This window comes from Lagopus muta, chromosome 5 (genome assembly GCF_023343835.1).
Source record: "Lagopus muta isolate bLagMut1 chromosome 5, bLagMut1 primary, whole genome shotgun sequence".
Taxonomy (NCBI): Eukaryota; Metazoa; Chordata; class Aves; order Galliformes; family Phasianidae; genus Lagopus; species Lagopus muta.
In genome coordinates this window covers 21,033,087-21,050,000 of record NC_064437.1, presented here as the reverse complement: position 1 = coordinate 21,050,000, position 16,914 = coordinate 21,033,087, and the positions used below count along the sequence as shown (strand labels likewise).

Here is a 16,914-nt window from a genome sequence, read left to right as displayed (position 1 = left end):
TTGTCTATGAAGAAGACATCGTGCTGTCCTTACCTAGGTGATGACTGAACTAAGTAGATTGCTCTGAAAGTAATGCCTGCTATCAGTTTACATGGAAATGATGAGAGAGAGCACACTTACACTACTTGATAGAGCTAATTCTCAGCTACAAAACATTCCTTTCAAGACGGTCACCACCACAATCTGTGTGTTTTCACTGGTGGTGATCAACAGCATGCATGCTATGCCCTGCTTCTGAAGCACACCATCCACCACCTCACTTTGCTGCATCCACTGTTTGGTCTCCGTGAAATGGTCAACTAGCATCGATAAACATCAATGGGTGCAATTTTTCCCATGTGGAGGAATTTGGTGACAGACCTCTGTTTCATATGCACTTCCATGTCAGACGCCACTGTGAGACGTTCCATCTGCCTTCTGTCACATGGCAATGAAAGGGAACAGTATTGGTGGGAAGGTTTGGCCTCTATTGCAATCCCACCGCTAGCTGCCTCTTATTGCATGGGCCAACACAATAGAACAGAAGGCATTACTTTCAGCGCAACCTTTGTAGCTTCTCTGCTATAGAAACCATCTAATAAATATCTAAAAATAGAATTGGTGGCTAGTAAGGAATGAGTCAAGTGTTGCAGCTCTTTCCAAGGGCTTCATCCTAGAGTTATAAGCATCCAATGTAAACTGTGCTTCCTTCAGACTGCATCCTGTGAATGTTCCTGAATAGTGCACATCAGGAGGGCTGATGCCATGTGATCTGTAAAATCACTTTCCATCTGAGGGCTGGGTCCATGTAGAAGACAGTTATTTGAATGGAAGGTGTGATTTGGGTATCCTGTAGGGGGAAGCAGAATAAATATTAACCATATCTTGAATTGTTACCAGCAGTTCAAATGTTTGGTGATAGGTCAGATGTGTCACTGATCGTTTGGCATGGCTGTGTTGGCTTGTGTAGTTGGTATCTAAAGGGGTTCTATTTGGACAGGAGACCAACTTGCTACTCTGCTTCTGTGGCTTTCCTTAAGATTTTCCTAGAAATGCTATTTTAGATAATCGCTGTCAATTCGTTATGAAATGTGTTTTTAATAGAAGTTCTAGTGAGAAGTGATTGCTTTTTAGAGGATTTCCTCTCAGTCTACTCTATGATGATGATGCTTTAAATTTCAGTCACTTATTTAAAATTAAAACAACACTTTGTTTGGTGTTTCATTAATGAAAGCTTAGTATAGACCAAGTGGGAAAAATAGAACTTATTTTCATCAGGAGAGACATACTCTGTTTCTCTGTATTTTAGACCTGTGCTTGGTTTTTCCACTTTCCCCCATTGAGACAATATCTCTTAAATCCTTTAACTTTGTGTTTAGAAAAGCAAACAAACAAAAACCAGATGGAGATTTGGGCTTTCTTCTACTTTTCCCATTCTTCTTCCTTTTTCATCTCATATCTTAAGTACTGCGTGCCTGCATTTCTGACTTCTGCAAGTCTTACACCTCCAACCCTGCTTCATTTTCCTGGCAAGGCTGAGTCTATAGTTAATCCCTTTCTATGGTTCTCTGTTTGTCTTTGCCCACAAGCTCTGCTCTAACTTACACTTAGCCTTAGAGTTACTGGATCTCAGGATGCTATTTGTTCCGATAAGACTGCCAATTTTGATTATTATTTATTTATTTTTAATGAGGCTTTCCAACAAGAATGTTTATTTTCTGCTATTAAAATTTTATTTGGCTGCAGTATGCACAATGTTGATAAATGTTATATTAATGTTATATAAATGTTAATCTATGAAATGGATATTCGTAGAACTCTGTGTGTGCAGAAGCATGCGGTGGTAACGTGCTGTGGGAGAAAGGACAAGCAGATGGTGACAGAAACCACTCTCACTGAATTTGTTGTTGCTTCTGAGTCCAGATGCTAGGGAGTAATAGTATTCTTGGTTTGGTTTTCAGCTGATTCTGTAGCAGTGTGAAAACTGTTGAACTTGCAATTGCTTTCTATTAACTTAAAAAGGAAACATAAAATGTTGTGTTTTCTTCTGGTTGTACTGTTTTGTGTTTCATTTCTTGGTGTGTTCTTGGCCTCTTCGTAATTAGGAGATGGTTTATATAGTTATCTGGTTCTGTCTTTTTCAATGGATCCCTGTTTTTGAGATGCTGTTGAAGTATTACCAAAGTAAAACCAGAATTACAAGACAAATCTTTATTGCTTCACTTTCTTTAATGTTTAAATAATACTTTGAACCAAAGAGAAATTGGTGAAGATCAGCCACATGGAAGGTTTTGAATGCAACAGTCTAAATTTGAAGAGCTTCTTGGTAACCTTCCAGCCTGATGTTTGAAGTGGACTGAACAGGCCATGCCTGATGGGGAAGCAGCAGGTGTTTACTACTACTGTAAATAATCCTGACCAGAGAATTGTCAGAGCTACATTGTGGGCAGTAAGAACTCCAGCTGTCCCTTAGAGAAGGAAGCAACTGCTAGGTTCTGGAAGAAATCTTGTTCTTGAAGGACAAAACCTACTCAGCTATCAGTGATTTACAGATGATGTTCTACAGGCGATGTTCTACAGTTATACTTGCTTTATCTCTGATCTTTTTGTCTTCGTTCTAGCCAGGAGCCTACAAAAAATACTCAAGAGCCAAGGCTGGAAATGAAATTTTAGAATGCTACAGAATGCCAAAAATGGGAGTCAGCGAGGAGATGATGGGTTCTATGGCACATTATAAACGCAGTCTTTGTCCCACAGGATAAGACCTTGATCAGTTAAAATGGTTACCTTTTCCACTTAGATTTTCCCTACTGCTTGACGTACCACCTTTTCCTTCAAGGGTGTTAGGCTGGACTAACTTTTTTGACAATCCTTCTCAGTGGTATTGGTCTTAGGAAGATGCTCCAGCTATTCAGCCCTATTGGAAGGGTCTGTGTGTCAGTAAACCTTTGCTAGTCTCCCCCTTTCTTTGCTGTTTGACTAAGCCTCTGTCCTTAGAATGGCATATCAGTTCTCTTGGTGATTGGTCAGTACATTACGATACAGGCAGGTCTGTGGATGAGCAGTTGGTTTTGCTGTATGGGGATGTGAACTGTGAAACTAGCATGAACTTAAATACAAACTGCTTAAAATAGTGTATTTTAAGAATGTAAGTGTCTGGGCAGTGACTGTAAGGTTATATTTGCTCAATGTGGTATTTTTAAAAATAAACTTTAGCTACTCAGAATATCTCCTGAAACTGAGTTTCAACAGAATTGCAGATTCGTCACGTTTCTGCCTACGCTGTTCCGCCTTCTCTTCCCTTTCATTCAAAAATTGGAGACCTCTGTGTTAGAGGTGTAAACAATGCATCCTTTTATCCAGCGCCTAACATTCATTATTCATTGTGCGTTGTCAGTGGATTGCTACTCCAGGCCTGAATTAGAGATAATTAATCTTAGGAAAGCACTTGTAATTTCACACTTTATGGAGCACTATTGTCTCAGCACAGCAGTGGCAAAATACTGTAATGCTCGTTGTTGCTGTTCAGTATTCTCTCTTAATATTTATGTGCGTTCGAGTCTTTATTTTGCTTGTTTGTCTGTAGGTTTATGTTGCAGCAGAGATGTTTGTGTTTTGCTTTAGAAATACTTTAAAGGTATTTCTGTTTTAAATCAAACTTGATACAAATGGGTTAAGTAATCATTTAAACAGTGAGGCTAAAAATCCCTTTCTTAGTACTGGAGAGGATTTCTTGCAGAAGTGATGGAGGAGCAAGCATTCCTCTTCTAGAGCGGGGGGGTGAAGTAGGCTCCCATCTTAGAGTGTTTTGAAAGTGGTGCTGTTTGAAATTGACACTGACACATTCATTTTTACTTGAGAAGTTGAGTTAAATTGGTAGTTGGTGATCGAGCAAATACAGTCTGCACTTAGAAGCTAAGGCTTGATGTTTTCTCTTGTGGCTGTTGTGAAACCTTCTCCTTGCACAGAGCTTTGAGCAGCAGTAGGTGTGTATGTCAGCCTGCATGCAAGAAGTGGACTCAGGAAGCTGATTGCACGTATTGCAGCCGCCTTGTTTAGTTTACACATCTGCCTAGGGAACAGTTTGTGTTCTGTGCCTTAAAATAGATCACGAGTGGTTCTGTAAGTACTGGGATCTCCTGACAGCGCTTACTGCTGATGCTTCTAGAATGTGGAAGGAACAGTTTTGGTGAGGGCTTGAAGAGGTCCTCTCGCATTGCTCCAGCTCTGTTTGCTGAAGTGCTTTCAGGAATTGCTAAATAGGGTACAGCCCTTTGTCATAATGACATTTTGATGATGCTTTGTGAAAACTGATGCATTGGAAAAATATTAATATGCAGAAGTTGTATTTAATAGGTTTTCCACAGCAAACAGTTAGTTACTTTGTAGAAATGTTAATCTTACCATAGTCCTTGAAAATGAAAATGAGGTTAAAATAATACAGATTCCAGCTACCGTTGTGGTTACACTTTGTGCCGTTTGTACAAACTAGTGAGAATGCACCTATAGCCTTAGTTATGCTAATGCTGATGTTGTCAGTGAAGTCAAGAGCTAGTACTTATTGTTAGCCTAACAAATGCCCTGATAATCTAATCAGGATGCAGCAGGATTTATTACTGACCAGCTAGACTGCATGTGTGAGCACTGCGTAATTACTACAGTAATTACTGCTGGCTCCCAGCAGTCCTGTGCAAACCTCCTCAAAGACCTCCACCACAAGTGCCCAGAGCTCCTTGCTGGGAGGAGGAGGATGGCTGACAGCTCCTTCCTCCTCAGCAAGTCTCCACTGCACTGTGCTGGATGCTTCCAGGCTGCCTGTCATTAATGCTTTTTGATGGTCCCAAAGATTAATCACTTTAATTTTGTTAGATCTTTGTTGTGCAAATCTGTCACCTGGCTGTAACAGTGCAGGTACAGGGAAGACCAGTCACTTGCCTGCTGGGTGTGTGCTGCTATAGCTAAAAGAGAGAAAATAAGTTGGAGCTGAGAGAAGTGATACCTGTGTGGTAATCTGTCTCCTGCAATTCCTGTAGAACAGGCGCTCTGACTCCTACCAGGTGCCTCATGTTAGTTTTGACTTGTGCTTTGAAAGGATGTTCTGAAGCTTTTAACCTCTTTCACTGGGGCTTCTGCTTTCTGGTGTGAGATGTTCTTCAGTGCTGAATTACCTTCTGATGTTGAAGTGCAGAGGGTTTTTGTTGTGCTCACATGAAGCTTCTCGTGAGCTAACCTGACTTGTGGTGGTTGTTTTTTTGTTTGTTTGTTTGCTTGGTTTTTGTTCTTAGTCTTTTCATTGGAGGAAGTTAATATCTTTGCAGTCGGATTTCTGCATTTCTAGAAGGTAATTCTTATAGTCCTTTGGGGTTATGTCTGGGCTTGGAATGTTGAATAGCAACATGCAGAGGTTTGGCATAGAGCTGGTTATCCTACATTCATGAACAGTAAATTGAAGTGTGTGTTTCCAAAGCAAACTTAGTAGAGAATATTGCTGCTTGATTACTTAGAAATACTCTGCACCCTGAAAAGAGTTTATGAAGCATGCTCATGGTAAAAGGAGCAGAAATGTCAGATAAGGAATTGAGTGAGGAATTGAGTTTTCTTGAGAGAGTCATTAGTGGATGCAGACTACCTTTTTTCTTTCTTTTTCTTCACACAGTGACAATCTCTGGGTTTTCAGTTTTGAAATTGTGCTTTGAATAATTCCTCTAAGCATTATGAGTAGATCTTGTGTACAGTTTTCAGTCCCAAATTCTGTTTGCAGCTTTGATTAGGGCTCCCCAGTGTGTTGGAGTTCTCCATGCCCACATCTGGATCCCTCCATCGTTCATAAGATATGTTCTTAACTCAGTATCAAGAACTTAGCCAACAGAATCACAGAATTGTAGGGGTTGGAAGGGACCTCTAGAGATCATCGAGACCAACCCCCGTGCCAAAGTAGATTCCCTAAACCAAGTTGCAGAGTTAGGCGTCCAGGTGAGTCTTGAATATCTCCAGAGAAGGAGACTCCACAACCGCCCTTGGCAGCCTGTTCCAGTGCTCCATGTGAAACTTCAAGACATGCACCTGTACTGATCCTCTTTTATGTCCCCTGCTACCCAGTATGCTTTAATGGATTGTTTTGAGGAGAGATGTGTGCATTTTTCCTTTTGCTAGTCTCTTAGTTTGCTGGGAAAGCCATTTATGATCTCATGCCTTCCCAGTGACCCACTGTTAATGAGGGTCACTAGAGGGTCACACGTTTCTCTAGTATTTACAAGCTTCCTAGGAAAGTTATTACAGTCCTTCACGACTGTAGCAAATGGTAGGATTGTTGGCATATTTCAAAATGATTAAAAGGTGATGTTTTATTATTCAGAGTTGAGATCTATAGCAGATGCAGACGATTTCATCTCTTTGGCTAGATGTGATCCTGACCTTAATAAGTAAACTCTGCTGTCTTTTCCATGTGTTGTTTATCTTCTAATACTTGTACCTATAGCTTCATATACAGTACTCTTTCCTGTTACATCTGAAGTTGCTTTATTTCTTAGTGTTAGCATTGCTTTCCTGTGACTTACCCTGCTGTTTCTGTTACGGCCTCCAGAACCTCCTCCTTGAGGAGGAGCTCTTGTTACATGCAGCTCAGTATGTTTATTACCCACTGTCCTGGTGTCAGTATACAAGTAGTTGTGAGATTTTTTTATTCGCTTTCTCACTTGGTAGTTTTCTTTTCTTCTCTCCCGTTTCTTCTTTTCCATCTCCAGGTTTGGCATTTCAGTAGCGCTTTTGTGTGGGTGTTGTGTACTCAAAGGACTGTTAGTCTGTGTCTTTGTATCTGGAATTAGTTGTGAGTTATTACATGGAAGTTTTCAGGTGTGAAGATAGAAGGAGCTTACGTCAAATGTAAGCACTAGAATGTGCATAAGGATTCTTAATGGCCAGGAAAAAAATTACCTCTTGCACAGTTAATTTAAATTTTTGTTCAGTTTTGTTCACAATTTACTGTTCAGTAAAGATGAGATTGATTGCAAAGTAATTTGGAGCAGATGGGAGGTGGGGAAAAAAATGAAGAACAGAGATGCTGAACTGTAAAAGGCTGTAAGAGTCAAGGTGACAGATAAGGGTTTAGAAAAAAAGCGCTGTAGTAAACAAATTACAGAACTCAAATCACTTCTTCCTTTGCTGAAGGGCAAGAAATGGAAGAGAAGGAATCAGAGGTGACAGTGAAGTTTTGATCCTGAGGGAACAGAAGTGTATGCTGTCTTTAAAATGGAGACAGAAGGCTGTAGCAAGCGACTAGGGAAGAAGGGCAAGCTCAACCTTAGAAAGAATCAGTTTCTGATAATAGTGTGGGAGGTATGGGAGAGGAAGCTGACATCTGGATTAGAACTGACTTGAAGGATAGGTGCTGAATTATTTCCATGTATTTGAACAGATGAGTAGAGGTGGCAGCTAAGCTGGCAGGAAACTTGTACTTTTAATGTACCTGTTTCCTACAGTGGGGCTGCAAGAATTGGTAGAGCAGCAAATCAGTACTTGGGGAGTGCAATGTTAGCAATTGCGCGAAGAGCGTTAGGAGTATTTCTGATTACAGTATTACCTTTTGCCATGTATGGAGCGCGTAACTTGAGCTGCTGTGCAGATGCTGTGAGTTAAAAAAAAAAAAAAAAAAGAAAAAAAATCACTCAGTATCCTCTTTAATCAGTTGATGAATTTATCTCATCTCTTATGCACAGATATTTGATTTAATGGATGCCAAAGCCCGTGCTGACTGCATCAAAGAAATAGATCTTCTAAAGGTAAAAGATTTGTTTTAAAATAATAAAAAATTGCAGCTATCATCAAAGTACATTTTTTTTTTTTTTTTTTCCACAGATATATTTGAAAGTGTCCACTGCTACTTAGTAGAGCTTTTATAAGTCTCACTGCAGGAATCTTTAATGGCTTTGAGAGTTAACATTGAGAAGTGAATCCAAGAAAATGATGTAACTTTTCAAGTAGACATTACTAAAATTACAATATTCTAGATAAGTGTTTTGTGCATAGTGATTTTTAAAAAATGACTGTTTCAGATGACTTTAGCATGCTGTTACATAGATGCAATTAAAGAAGTTGTTTTTCTTTCAGTGCAACGTCAACCTAAAATGGCCACAAAGTTCTTGCAGTCTTGCATGTTCTTGCAAAGTGCCTATCTGTCAATGCTTCTTATCAGCACAAATGTCTTACTGTAGTAAATTTTAGGTGGTTTTTTTTTTTTTTTTGCCTGAATAAAAATGTTAGATTCATAAAAGATAAGACATGGCACTGAGATGTGCGTTATAACTCTGCTTTCTTAGCAACTGAATCATCCAAATGTAATTAAGTACTATGCATCATTCATTGAAGACAACGAACTGAACATAGTGTTGGAATTAGCTGATGCTGGGGATCTCTCAAGAATGATAAAGGTAAGAATTAACTTTTTTTTTTTTTTAATTACTAAAATTTACTAATACCGAACTTCTTTGGTTGTTCTTTGTCTGATCATTGCTGGGTTGAATGTGGTTAAAATAGCAGGAAATGTGGAGAAAAGTGGAGTGTTATTCTGACCTTTGTTGGTTTTTTTTTTTTTTTTTGTGCATACCCCATATTGATTTGCTTGGAAGTATGTTTTTTTTAACACTGCTGCTCACAGTGTAAGTGCAGGTAACTAGACTTCACTTATAGCTGGGGAGAGGAAAAACCTAAAGAAAAGCACTGTCACCACCTTTCTGAGCAGTACATTTTGATGCCTTTCCTGATTTCTGGCACAGTTGCATTTTTCTATACTTCATAATGGCCGTGAAAGCAGAAAAGGCTGGTGTCAAAAGGAGTAAGTAGTTGCTTCTTTTTCTTCAGCTCTGAATGCCAATCACTTCAGCAAATAAAATAATGATTGAAATGGAAATGGCCACATCACTTTCTAGGTCTTCTTAAATACTTATCTTGAGACTAACAAATGTTTTGAAAATGTATTTCATGATTTGCTTGAAATCATGTGTAGTGGCTGTGGATTATGGATTAAGTGCTTTATTCTGTTCTACTTAAACACCGGCTGATTGAGAATGTTTATCCAAGTTGTTTGAACTTCATGTGCTGAAACTTACATTAAGTTTTAACCAGCTTTTTTTATCTGATTGTCATCTGAAAATCATCTCCCCTGCTTCCCCTCCCTTCTTCCTTTGAGTCTCAGTTTTACTGTGTTCCCTTGGTATACTTTCTTGTGTGTGCACCAACATTATTGTTGTCAACACAGCATAACACTGGGAACGAATAACAGCAGTCAGTTACTATTCTCTCAGCAACATCTGGGTACAAGGCAGTGTTCTGCTGTTTCATTGAGAACCTACATGAAGGGAGAATGTTATTTTCTTTCTTAATGACTTACATGCTGATTTCTTTTTCTGTGAACTCTGGAAGAGTGTTGCCTTCTAGATTGATAGCTGTACGGTGGGACAGTCAAAATTTGGTTCTAAACAGGTTGACAGTATTCTTTTTATATATATATATGTATTCATATGTATACAAATCTGATATTTTTCTTTGTCTCATGAATTATTAATTTTGTGGGGTTACATTTCATAAAACATAAAGGCAGGTTTGTCTGTCTTTTGAATGTTCAGTTTTGACACAACAGTTATTAATATGAGTATTCCATGAGAGATTGCCTTATGGCATGTCTGGTCTTATGACCCATTGAAGCTTTTTCTCCCCCTTCACTTTATTTTTTTTTTTTGTTGTTTAAATCCAGTGTGTGAATAATGTCTCCTCCAGTGCAGTTGGCCTCATTACCCCTTGTCCAAGTCAGTGGGTATTTCGTACCGGCTCGATCTTGGAGGCAGTTTGTGATTGTCCTCTTAACACAAGGATCATGTTTAATGTAGCAAACTTAGATTGCTGTTTGATGTTAATGACAACCTATCAGGCAATTATTAAATATGTATGAGGTGTCACAATGCGCTCAGTCTTCATATTGCTTATGGAGAAAATGAATTGGTAGACTGTTTGGATGATATCAATGTAAGTGTGGGGGCTTCAGTTACAATGTCTTTTGAACAAAATATTGTAAAAATTGCCCAAGAAATAAATAATAGGTGATGATGTGGAAAACTTTCTAGCATAATGTCTGCCTGTCATGTTACTAAAGTGAATATGTTGTGTTATTAAGCAAGCAAGCCGTGCTTCGGTTTCCAGTATTGCTAGACTGCTGCTCTAAGTTTGCAAGAGGATGTAGAGGCACCCCCAGAGGAATGTTTGGGTATTTGGCTGCTGTGTGATTTGTAGAAACAGGGGTGGAACGTGTTTTTTATAATTGTAAATGACCGTGGCTTGAATGACACTGAAACTAGTGTTAACGTGAGGAAAACTACTTAACTGGTTTACTTGGGTATTTGTTATTACATTATTGGCACATCAGAGAATGCTTGCAAAGCTGTGGTAGCTCACAGGGCACCTTAATGAATTCTTTAGTTCTTCCCTTAATGAACTAAGTCCTCCCAGTCCAGCTTTTGTACTGTCCCTCTTGTTACCTGTAAATAATACTCTCTTTGTCCCCATTGAGTAGACAACTGAGGAAAATCACTTGATGCATTCATACTGGGGACCAATAATGGATTCTAATAGAATTCATAGAATTAGATGTATGGAGGAGGGAAAAAAACACCTCTGCATTGGCATTTACAAATCTCATCATGAAATAAGGAGCATCGCATGAACATTCGCTTTTCTCCCTCTACCTCCTCCCCCCACTCCGATTTAATCCAGGAATTCAGTAAGAGCTTCGCTTTATCACCCTGCTCTCATTTTCACACAGATGCATTTCTGTACAGCCTCTCTTCTCAAAAGTAGAAGGTCCAAAAGTGAGTTTTTTTTATCTTAGTTTTTAATGGCCACATTCTTGAACATGTCATGTTAGTAACATGGGAAGAAAATCAAACCCTGTCAGTTTGGGAAACAGTTGTTTGTCTTAGCATTGGTATTGCACTGAAACTTACACAGCTCTAAGCTAAGGAAGCCTTGTGTAGGCAGGGTGAAAGGAGGAAGAAGTCCTGATCTTCTGTGTCTGTAAGATTGACTGCTGGATAGCGTTGCACTGAAGATTTTAAAAGTAAGTAATTAGTAACTGCTGTCTCTGCTTCCACTTCCTTGCAATCTACTGACTGTCAGTGCCTGTGATCTCTACTGGGGAGTGTGGCAATCTTAGGATAACACTGCTCCCAGAGTTAAGGGTAGTCACAGTCCTGGTATTACCATGTAACATCACCTCTTGTTATGATATAAAATAAGTTGTAAGGCAGCTTTGGGGCTTGATCTCCTGTTCTGTTAGTGACTGCACAGCACAGTGACAGGGTTGTTTTGTGGTGGCGAAACTGTGGACTTAAGAAAAAATAAATTTGAAACCACTAAAAAAACAGCTGGTATATATTGGATAAGGAAAATACCATTAAAAAAAAAAAAGAACCTAATGGCATTAGCCAAGGAAATATATCAGAATGTATCAGTATCAGAATATATCAGTAGAAAATAAAGAAAAACGTAACCACAACTGGGGAGCAAAGTCTGTGCTGATGATGCTGAAATGATAGCACTTGAACAATATTGAAGAATAATTAGGATATTTTATTTAGAATTTAAGTAAAGAACTTTCAGCTCTGCTTCCCTTTTGTAGATATTTTTAGCTATTTTCTGGCAAAAAATCTTAGTGCTCCAGGAAAAAAAAAGCGAACTTGTAACTGAATATGTCATTCTGATCTTCAGGAAGTTAATCATGTTTTGGGAACAAGCATGAAAGCTTTCATCTAAAAAGCTGAAAACATTAGCAGCTTTCTTAAGAAATAGAAAGAAATGGAATTCTACCGAATGTCACCTGTGCGCTTCACCCATTATTCAGTTGTATTTTTTTCCGTGTAACATTTAAATAAAATAAGCATTGCTATCTAAATAAAATAAGCAAATATTTTAAAACATAATAAAATTCTTTAAAACGGTATGAGCTCCATACTGATTTCTCAGGTTTCTGTAGTTGGAGGCAGCGTGTTCTTTGTCCTTGACCAAAGGTGTGTGTGCATTTATATATTTAATAGGACAATCAAAACAGTGACAGTCGTAGGTAGCACATCTGTATTGCTGCTTGTGGAGTTGCCGTAGCTTCATCTGTGTTTAGACTTTTTTATTTGTCTTGCTGATTATTGTTTTGACATTTCACCTGTTCCGGTTATTTTGGTCTTTGCTATGTGAAATTGCATCAGGCAGGTTCTCTCCTGGGATGCACACCTTTCCACCTCTCCCCATGCCAAAATATATCAGGAATGAACTGTTTTGGAGCATATTTGCAGTGTTAAGGGCGTACCTCAGGCTTTTTGGTACAATTCAGAGCAGAGCTGGTCTGTTACTTCGCTTCTACAGCATTATGGGCCAGCTTTCATTTCAAGAGGAGCAGAATTGCTGCTTCAGTCACGGACAGCTCTGTCAGCCCAGAGTGTTGATATTGCTAACGTGAAGCTGCAAATCCCCATGACTGCAACCATGAATGCTGTATGGTGTGTGGTTACCAGGGTGAGGTGATGGGGAATGCTGATAGCACATGCTAGTGATAAGTTGATTTTTTTTTTTTTTTTTTTTTTTTTTTTTTCCTTAATTGCAAAAGTGATAAATCTCTTTTGCTGTGCTAATTGGAGGATTTAGGGGAGCGTAAAGCTGGGATAGCAGTTGTGGAAGGAAGTGATGCAGGGTCAGAACAAAGCAGATCAGCTGTTACCTCTGCCCAGGGCACGACCTAGTGTCTCAGTAGACCGTCAGCTACTAACTGACTAGATGGGTTGGCTTTTGCTTGTTTATACAGAGTATTGATTGGCAGTTGCAGCAGTTGTAGGAGATGGTCGGCCTCTATGTTTGGCAGGCTGGTGGGACAACAGTGCTGTTTTCAGTGTAGTTTGGGTGGCAGTGCTCCAGCTGCAGCATTGTGCTGCCCACCCAGCTGTGTGCGAACATGTTTCGTTCTGACAAATCAAAAACAAGTTCATACCAAAATGTTCCATGCCAGCTGACTGTGTTTCCAGAAAGTGTGATTTAGTTGAAGACTGAGGAAAAATCCATGATTCTGCCCAGATGTGATGTTTATTTGTTTTAAAATCTAGTAAGTATTTTGTCTGAAATGCTGTAGCCCCTTGTGAATTGAATCAGATGTGATTCAATTCTTGAGAAAGAATTGAAAAAAGAACTTAAGAAGTGGATTTTTCTTACCACAATGGCCGTGAAAACTCACCTGAATTCAATTCTTACAGAAGAGTTTGTATGTGCTTTGCAGAAATGCTGGGTCACAGCAGCCAAGGTGGTGACGTCCCTCCATGGAGAGCTGCACAGACCTCTTGCATCTCCTAGTGCTGAAAGCATTGCGTACCACCTGAGTGAATGAATGCTTCAACCTATAGCATGGGTGACTGAAATGAAAATGCTTTGCCAGAAATAGCTTTTTTCCAGATGTTCTGGACGGGCTAAAACTGCACTGTTTCTCAGAGGGTACTTTTTCTTTCTAACATAAAGTAATCTGAGCTGAACGTGGGAAAGGCAAAAGACCAGGTGGAGAGGAGAGTTGGTTGGGAAAGCAACCAAATTCTCCTGAAGTGAAGAGAGCAACTAAGACTGAGACTGGGGAAGGCAAGTGAACTGGGAGCAGCTGGTGAGCAGTTATTGGGAAAAGGCAGACTGGGCAGTTATGATCGCACAAGGCATTAGGGAGATACTGTTGAGTGTTTCAGTGGGAGTAAGAGTGATGTATTGGGAGAAATGGGACTCTGGTGTTGAACCCGGTCAGCTGAGTGAAGGAGTAGCGTGTTTCCAGAGAGTAGGACAGGCTGGGCAAGGACCCTGGGGATACAAACAAGCTGTCAGCAGACAGAGAGCCTGGCTGGGGTAAGTTGCCTGGCTGGGAATGAGCAGTGATTGCATACAGCAGAGAAAATGGGATGAAAAGATGGAAATGAAGAGACAGATCTGAGAGGGATGTGGAGAAGTGGCAGGTTGTGCAGGGGTTACAGGTAGTCCAAATGTAATGGGGGCATGAGGAGCCTGCTCTGCACTGCCACCTGGGGAGCAGAATGGGCCTTCAGGTGAGGAGCGTGGCTGTTCTGCTGCTGCTGGCAAATGTAAATGTCTGCTGGTGGTGCCCAGCTGTTCCCTGCTGAGGGGTGATATTTGCTGTGCGAGTTGCTTGGTCAGCTCCTACACTAGCTGTGGCTGTAAAAGTGCCAACTCTGGTGAGCTGCTGTGTGATGAAGAGCCTGCTTTTTTGTTATTTTTGTGTTTTTTGTTTTTATTTTAAATCAAGGGCATTGCATATAACCTAAGGAAGCATCATGGAATCTGCGAAATCAAATAATCAAAGCTAGAAAACAATATGACCTATATTTTATGCTCCAGCAATTTACAGGTTTAGCTTTTCCTTGATGCACCACTATTCAGTGTTACAGATGCAGCTACTGTTAGAGAGAATTGTGGTTGTGTGCAGTGTGTGCTGTAATGAGTTCTGTGTGTGCGGCCTCCTGTGCTACAATGGTAGTTTCCAAGTCAGGGAATTCAAGGAAAACAGAAGTTTTGTGGTTAATACAGTTGAATGCTTTCCAGAGGCGGTTCTTTCTCATGGCCTCTGGTGCTGCTGTTCATAAGGGATACTGTATAAACTGCTTGAGCTGCTTTTGTGATGGGAACTGTAATTGCTTGTTCTGTATTTCTGATAATCAAGGTAGAACTGGGGTTTGTTTTGTATAAGTACTGAATGTTCACAGCTCCATCTGATCTGAGCAGAAACTGCTTTGAAGTTGAGCTGTTGTGTAAAGTATGTCAAAAAGTAGGTGCTTAAGATTGGTGCTAAAAGTAATTAACACTTTTGATCTTGATTCGTTTCTTCCTATTCTAATCAGTAAAATAGCGATGCTACCATCTTATCATCTTCCAGGCCAGGCTGGATGTGGCTCTGGGCTGCCTGGTCTGGTGGTTGGCCACCCTTGCACACAGCAGGGAGGTTGAAACTCGCTGATCATTGTAGTCCTTTTCAACGCAGGCCATTCTATGATTCTGCGATCATTTTTAAGGCCATATGTGAAGATAACTTTCACAAAGTTTGTTGTATTACTTTGATGCACCAAGGTTGTATAGCAGGAAGCTTTTTTTCTCAACTTAATAACAGAGTTTGAATGATGCACTAAATAAAGCCTGCAGACGTGTTGAACTTGCTTATGAACTGAGTATCGTGAATGAACAAGAAAACGATCTTCTGAAATAATGGTTAAAAACCAAACAGCACAAAAACTGGTAACTGCAAATGTTCTTGAGAAGGAGAAAGTATGTTGGCTTTAATTTTTTGTGTGGTGTGTTTACTTCCAAATGCCTGACATCATGAATTGGACATAGTATTTCTGTAAGTTGTTCTTTTTCGCATGTTTCTGTACTTCTTTTTCACCATACTGATTTATTAAGATTGGCAAACAGCAGTTTTAAGAAGTGACTGCAGGTTGTAGTATTTCTGTTTAGCACATGCTTTTGTTTTATGGTAGAGAAGAGATTAGCATTCTCCTGGAATTATGTCATTGAGAAAAGCCTCAAATATTCATGTATTATTTTCTCCATGTTCTTTAACATGGAGTTAAAGTTCTTTGGTTTTTCTTTTTTTGTACTTCTGTGCATTCGTTTTTCAAAATACTATTAAAATATAGAGAAGAAAAAAAAAAGCAGAGCCCTGCTGAGGTAGGAAGTCTGTTTCTGGTAAGCTCCTGCTCCACATACGTGTGTATTATGGGGTGGTCTGGCAGGTGCTCATTTAGCAGGAAGGGGAGCAGCAGCTTGCCACCTTCATGTAACCTGCAGTGTGTGCTGCACAGGGAGAGCTGCTGTCAGTGTCTGCACTGGGACAGTAATTGGGCAGATTTTCTGCTAAACTGGTGAGACTACCAGCACTGTTCTGTCTTAGCAACAGTCCCCTTCACAGCACACATCTGAAGCTGTTGTGTATGCTGGTGGTTTTCTCAAGGAGTGTGATGGTATCAGTCATCAATAAAAAGTTAACTTGGTGTCAAATGGCACGAAGCTGTTCAGGTAGGTCTGACTGGAGCAGAAGTGCTAGGGATGTTTCATCTCTGCCTTTGCCCACTGCTATCTATCAGAATTGCATGTCTCCCTGACTTTTCTTAAGAGAGAAGGGAGAATTGAAAGGTGATAACTAAATAGATTTTAGTGTTCTTCCTGTTTGAGATGCCCTGTGAGCAATACTTTAAGACTTATTTCTTTTTTTTTTTTTAGGTTTTCACTGAGTTCATTTGCAAAACTTGCAGTGTCAGTGTTTGTGCTGTGCAGGTAACTTGCTGAGCATGGAAAGATTTCAGACTTGTCTGCTGTAATTGTAGTAGAATGAAGAAAAAAGGAAACCTTTGTATTTACTGTGTCACGCCACTGCTTTTTATTAGGAGGTAGAGATAATGATTCAAACACAAATTTCACTTCTTCGTGCAGTAACAGTTTTCCCAAGGGTTTTTACTGGGGAGAAATGTACGTAAACAAATACTGCTGGATTTAAACATGTAGGTACATGTTTCAAGAAGCCCTGCTCAGCAGTAACTGCAGAGACTATGAAAGTGATTCAGTACTGGAAATTTATTTTAGTGGCTCTGCAAGTAGACCTGCTTATTGTAGGTGATCTTTATCTCTGAATGCTGCAGCGTCTTGGGGTTTTTGTTGTTTGCGTGAGCAATAATATTAGGTAGAGCACAGTGATTATAGATAGACTATAAGGAAACATGAAATGAATCCTTGGAAAGGATTGGATGAGTACAAATATGGGTTTGTAGTGGTTTTTGTCCAAACTCACAAGGGAATTTAATGAGGAATCATATTAGCAGTCCAATTAATAGATGATTAGCATAAAAATACACAGTAGAAGTGGAAACA

The 16,914-nt window shown here is 39.7% G+C and overlaps 1 protein-coding gene across 4 annotated transcripts in view; it reads left to right on the top strand.

Annotated features, from left to right (window-relative positions):
- NEK7 (NIMA related kinase 7) overlaps nt 1-16,914 on the top strand; it is a 71,224-nt gene that overhangs the window by 17,210 nt on the left and 37,100 nt on the right. For 3 of the 4 annotated variants that reach the window (XR_007377076.1, XM_048945254.1, XM_048945255.1), the window contains exons 4-6: nt 7,695-7,757; nt 8,295-8,405; nt 16,270-16,323. Coding sequence is in view for 3 of the 4 variants with exons in the window: in XM_048945254.1 (XP_048801211.1) it covers nt 7,695-7,757; nt 8,295-8,405; nt 16,270-16,323 (228 nt within the window). In the remaining variant the exon portion in view is untranslated. The remainder of the gene's footprint in view (nt 1-7,694; nt 7,758-8,294; nt 8,406-16,269; nt 16,324-16,914) is intronic. The other variant, XM_048945256.1, reaches the window with a different exon arrangement.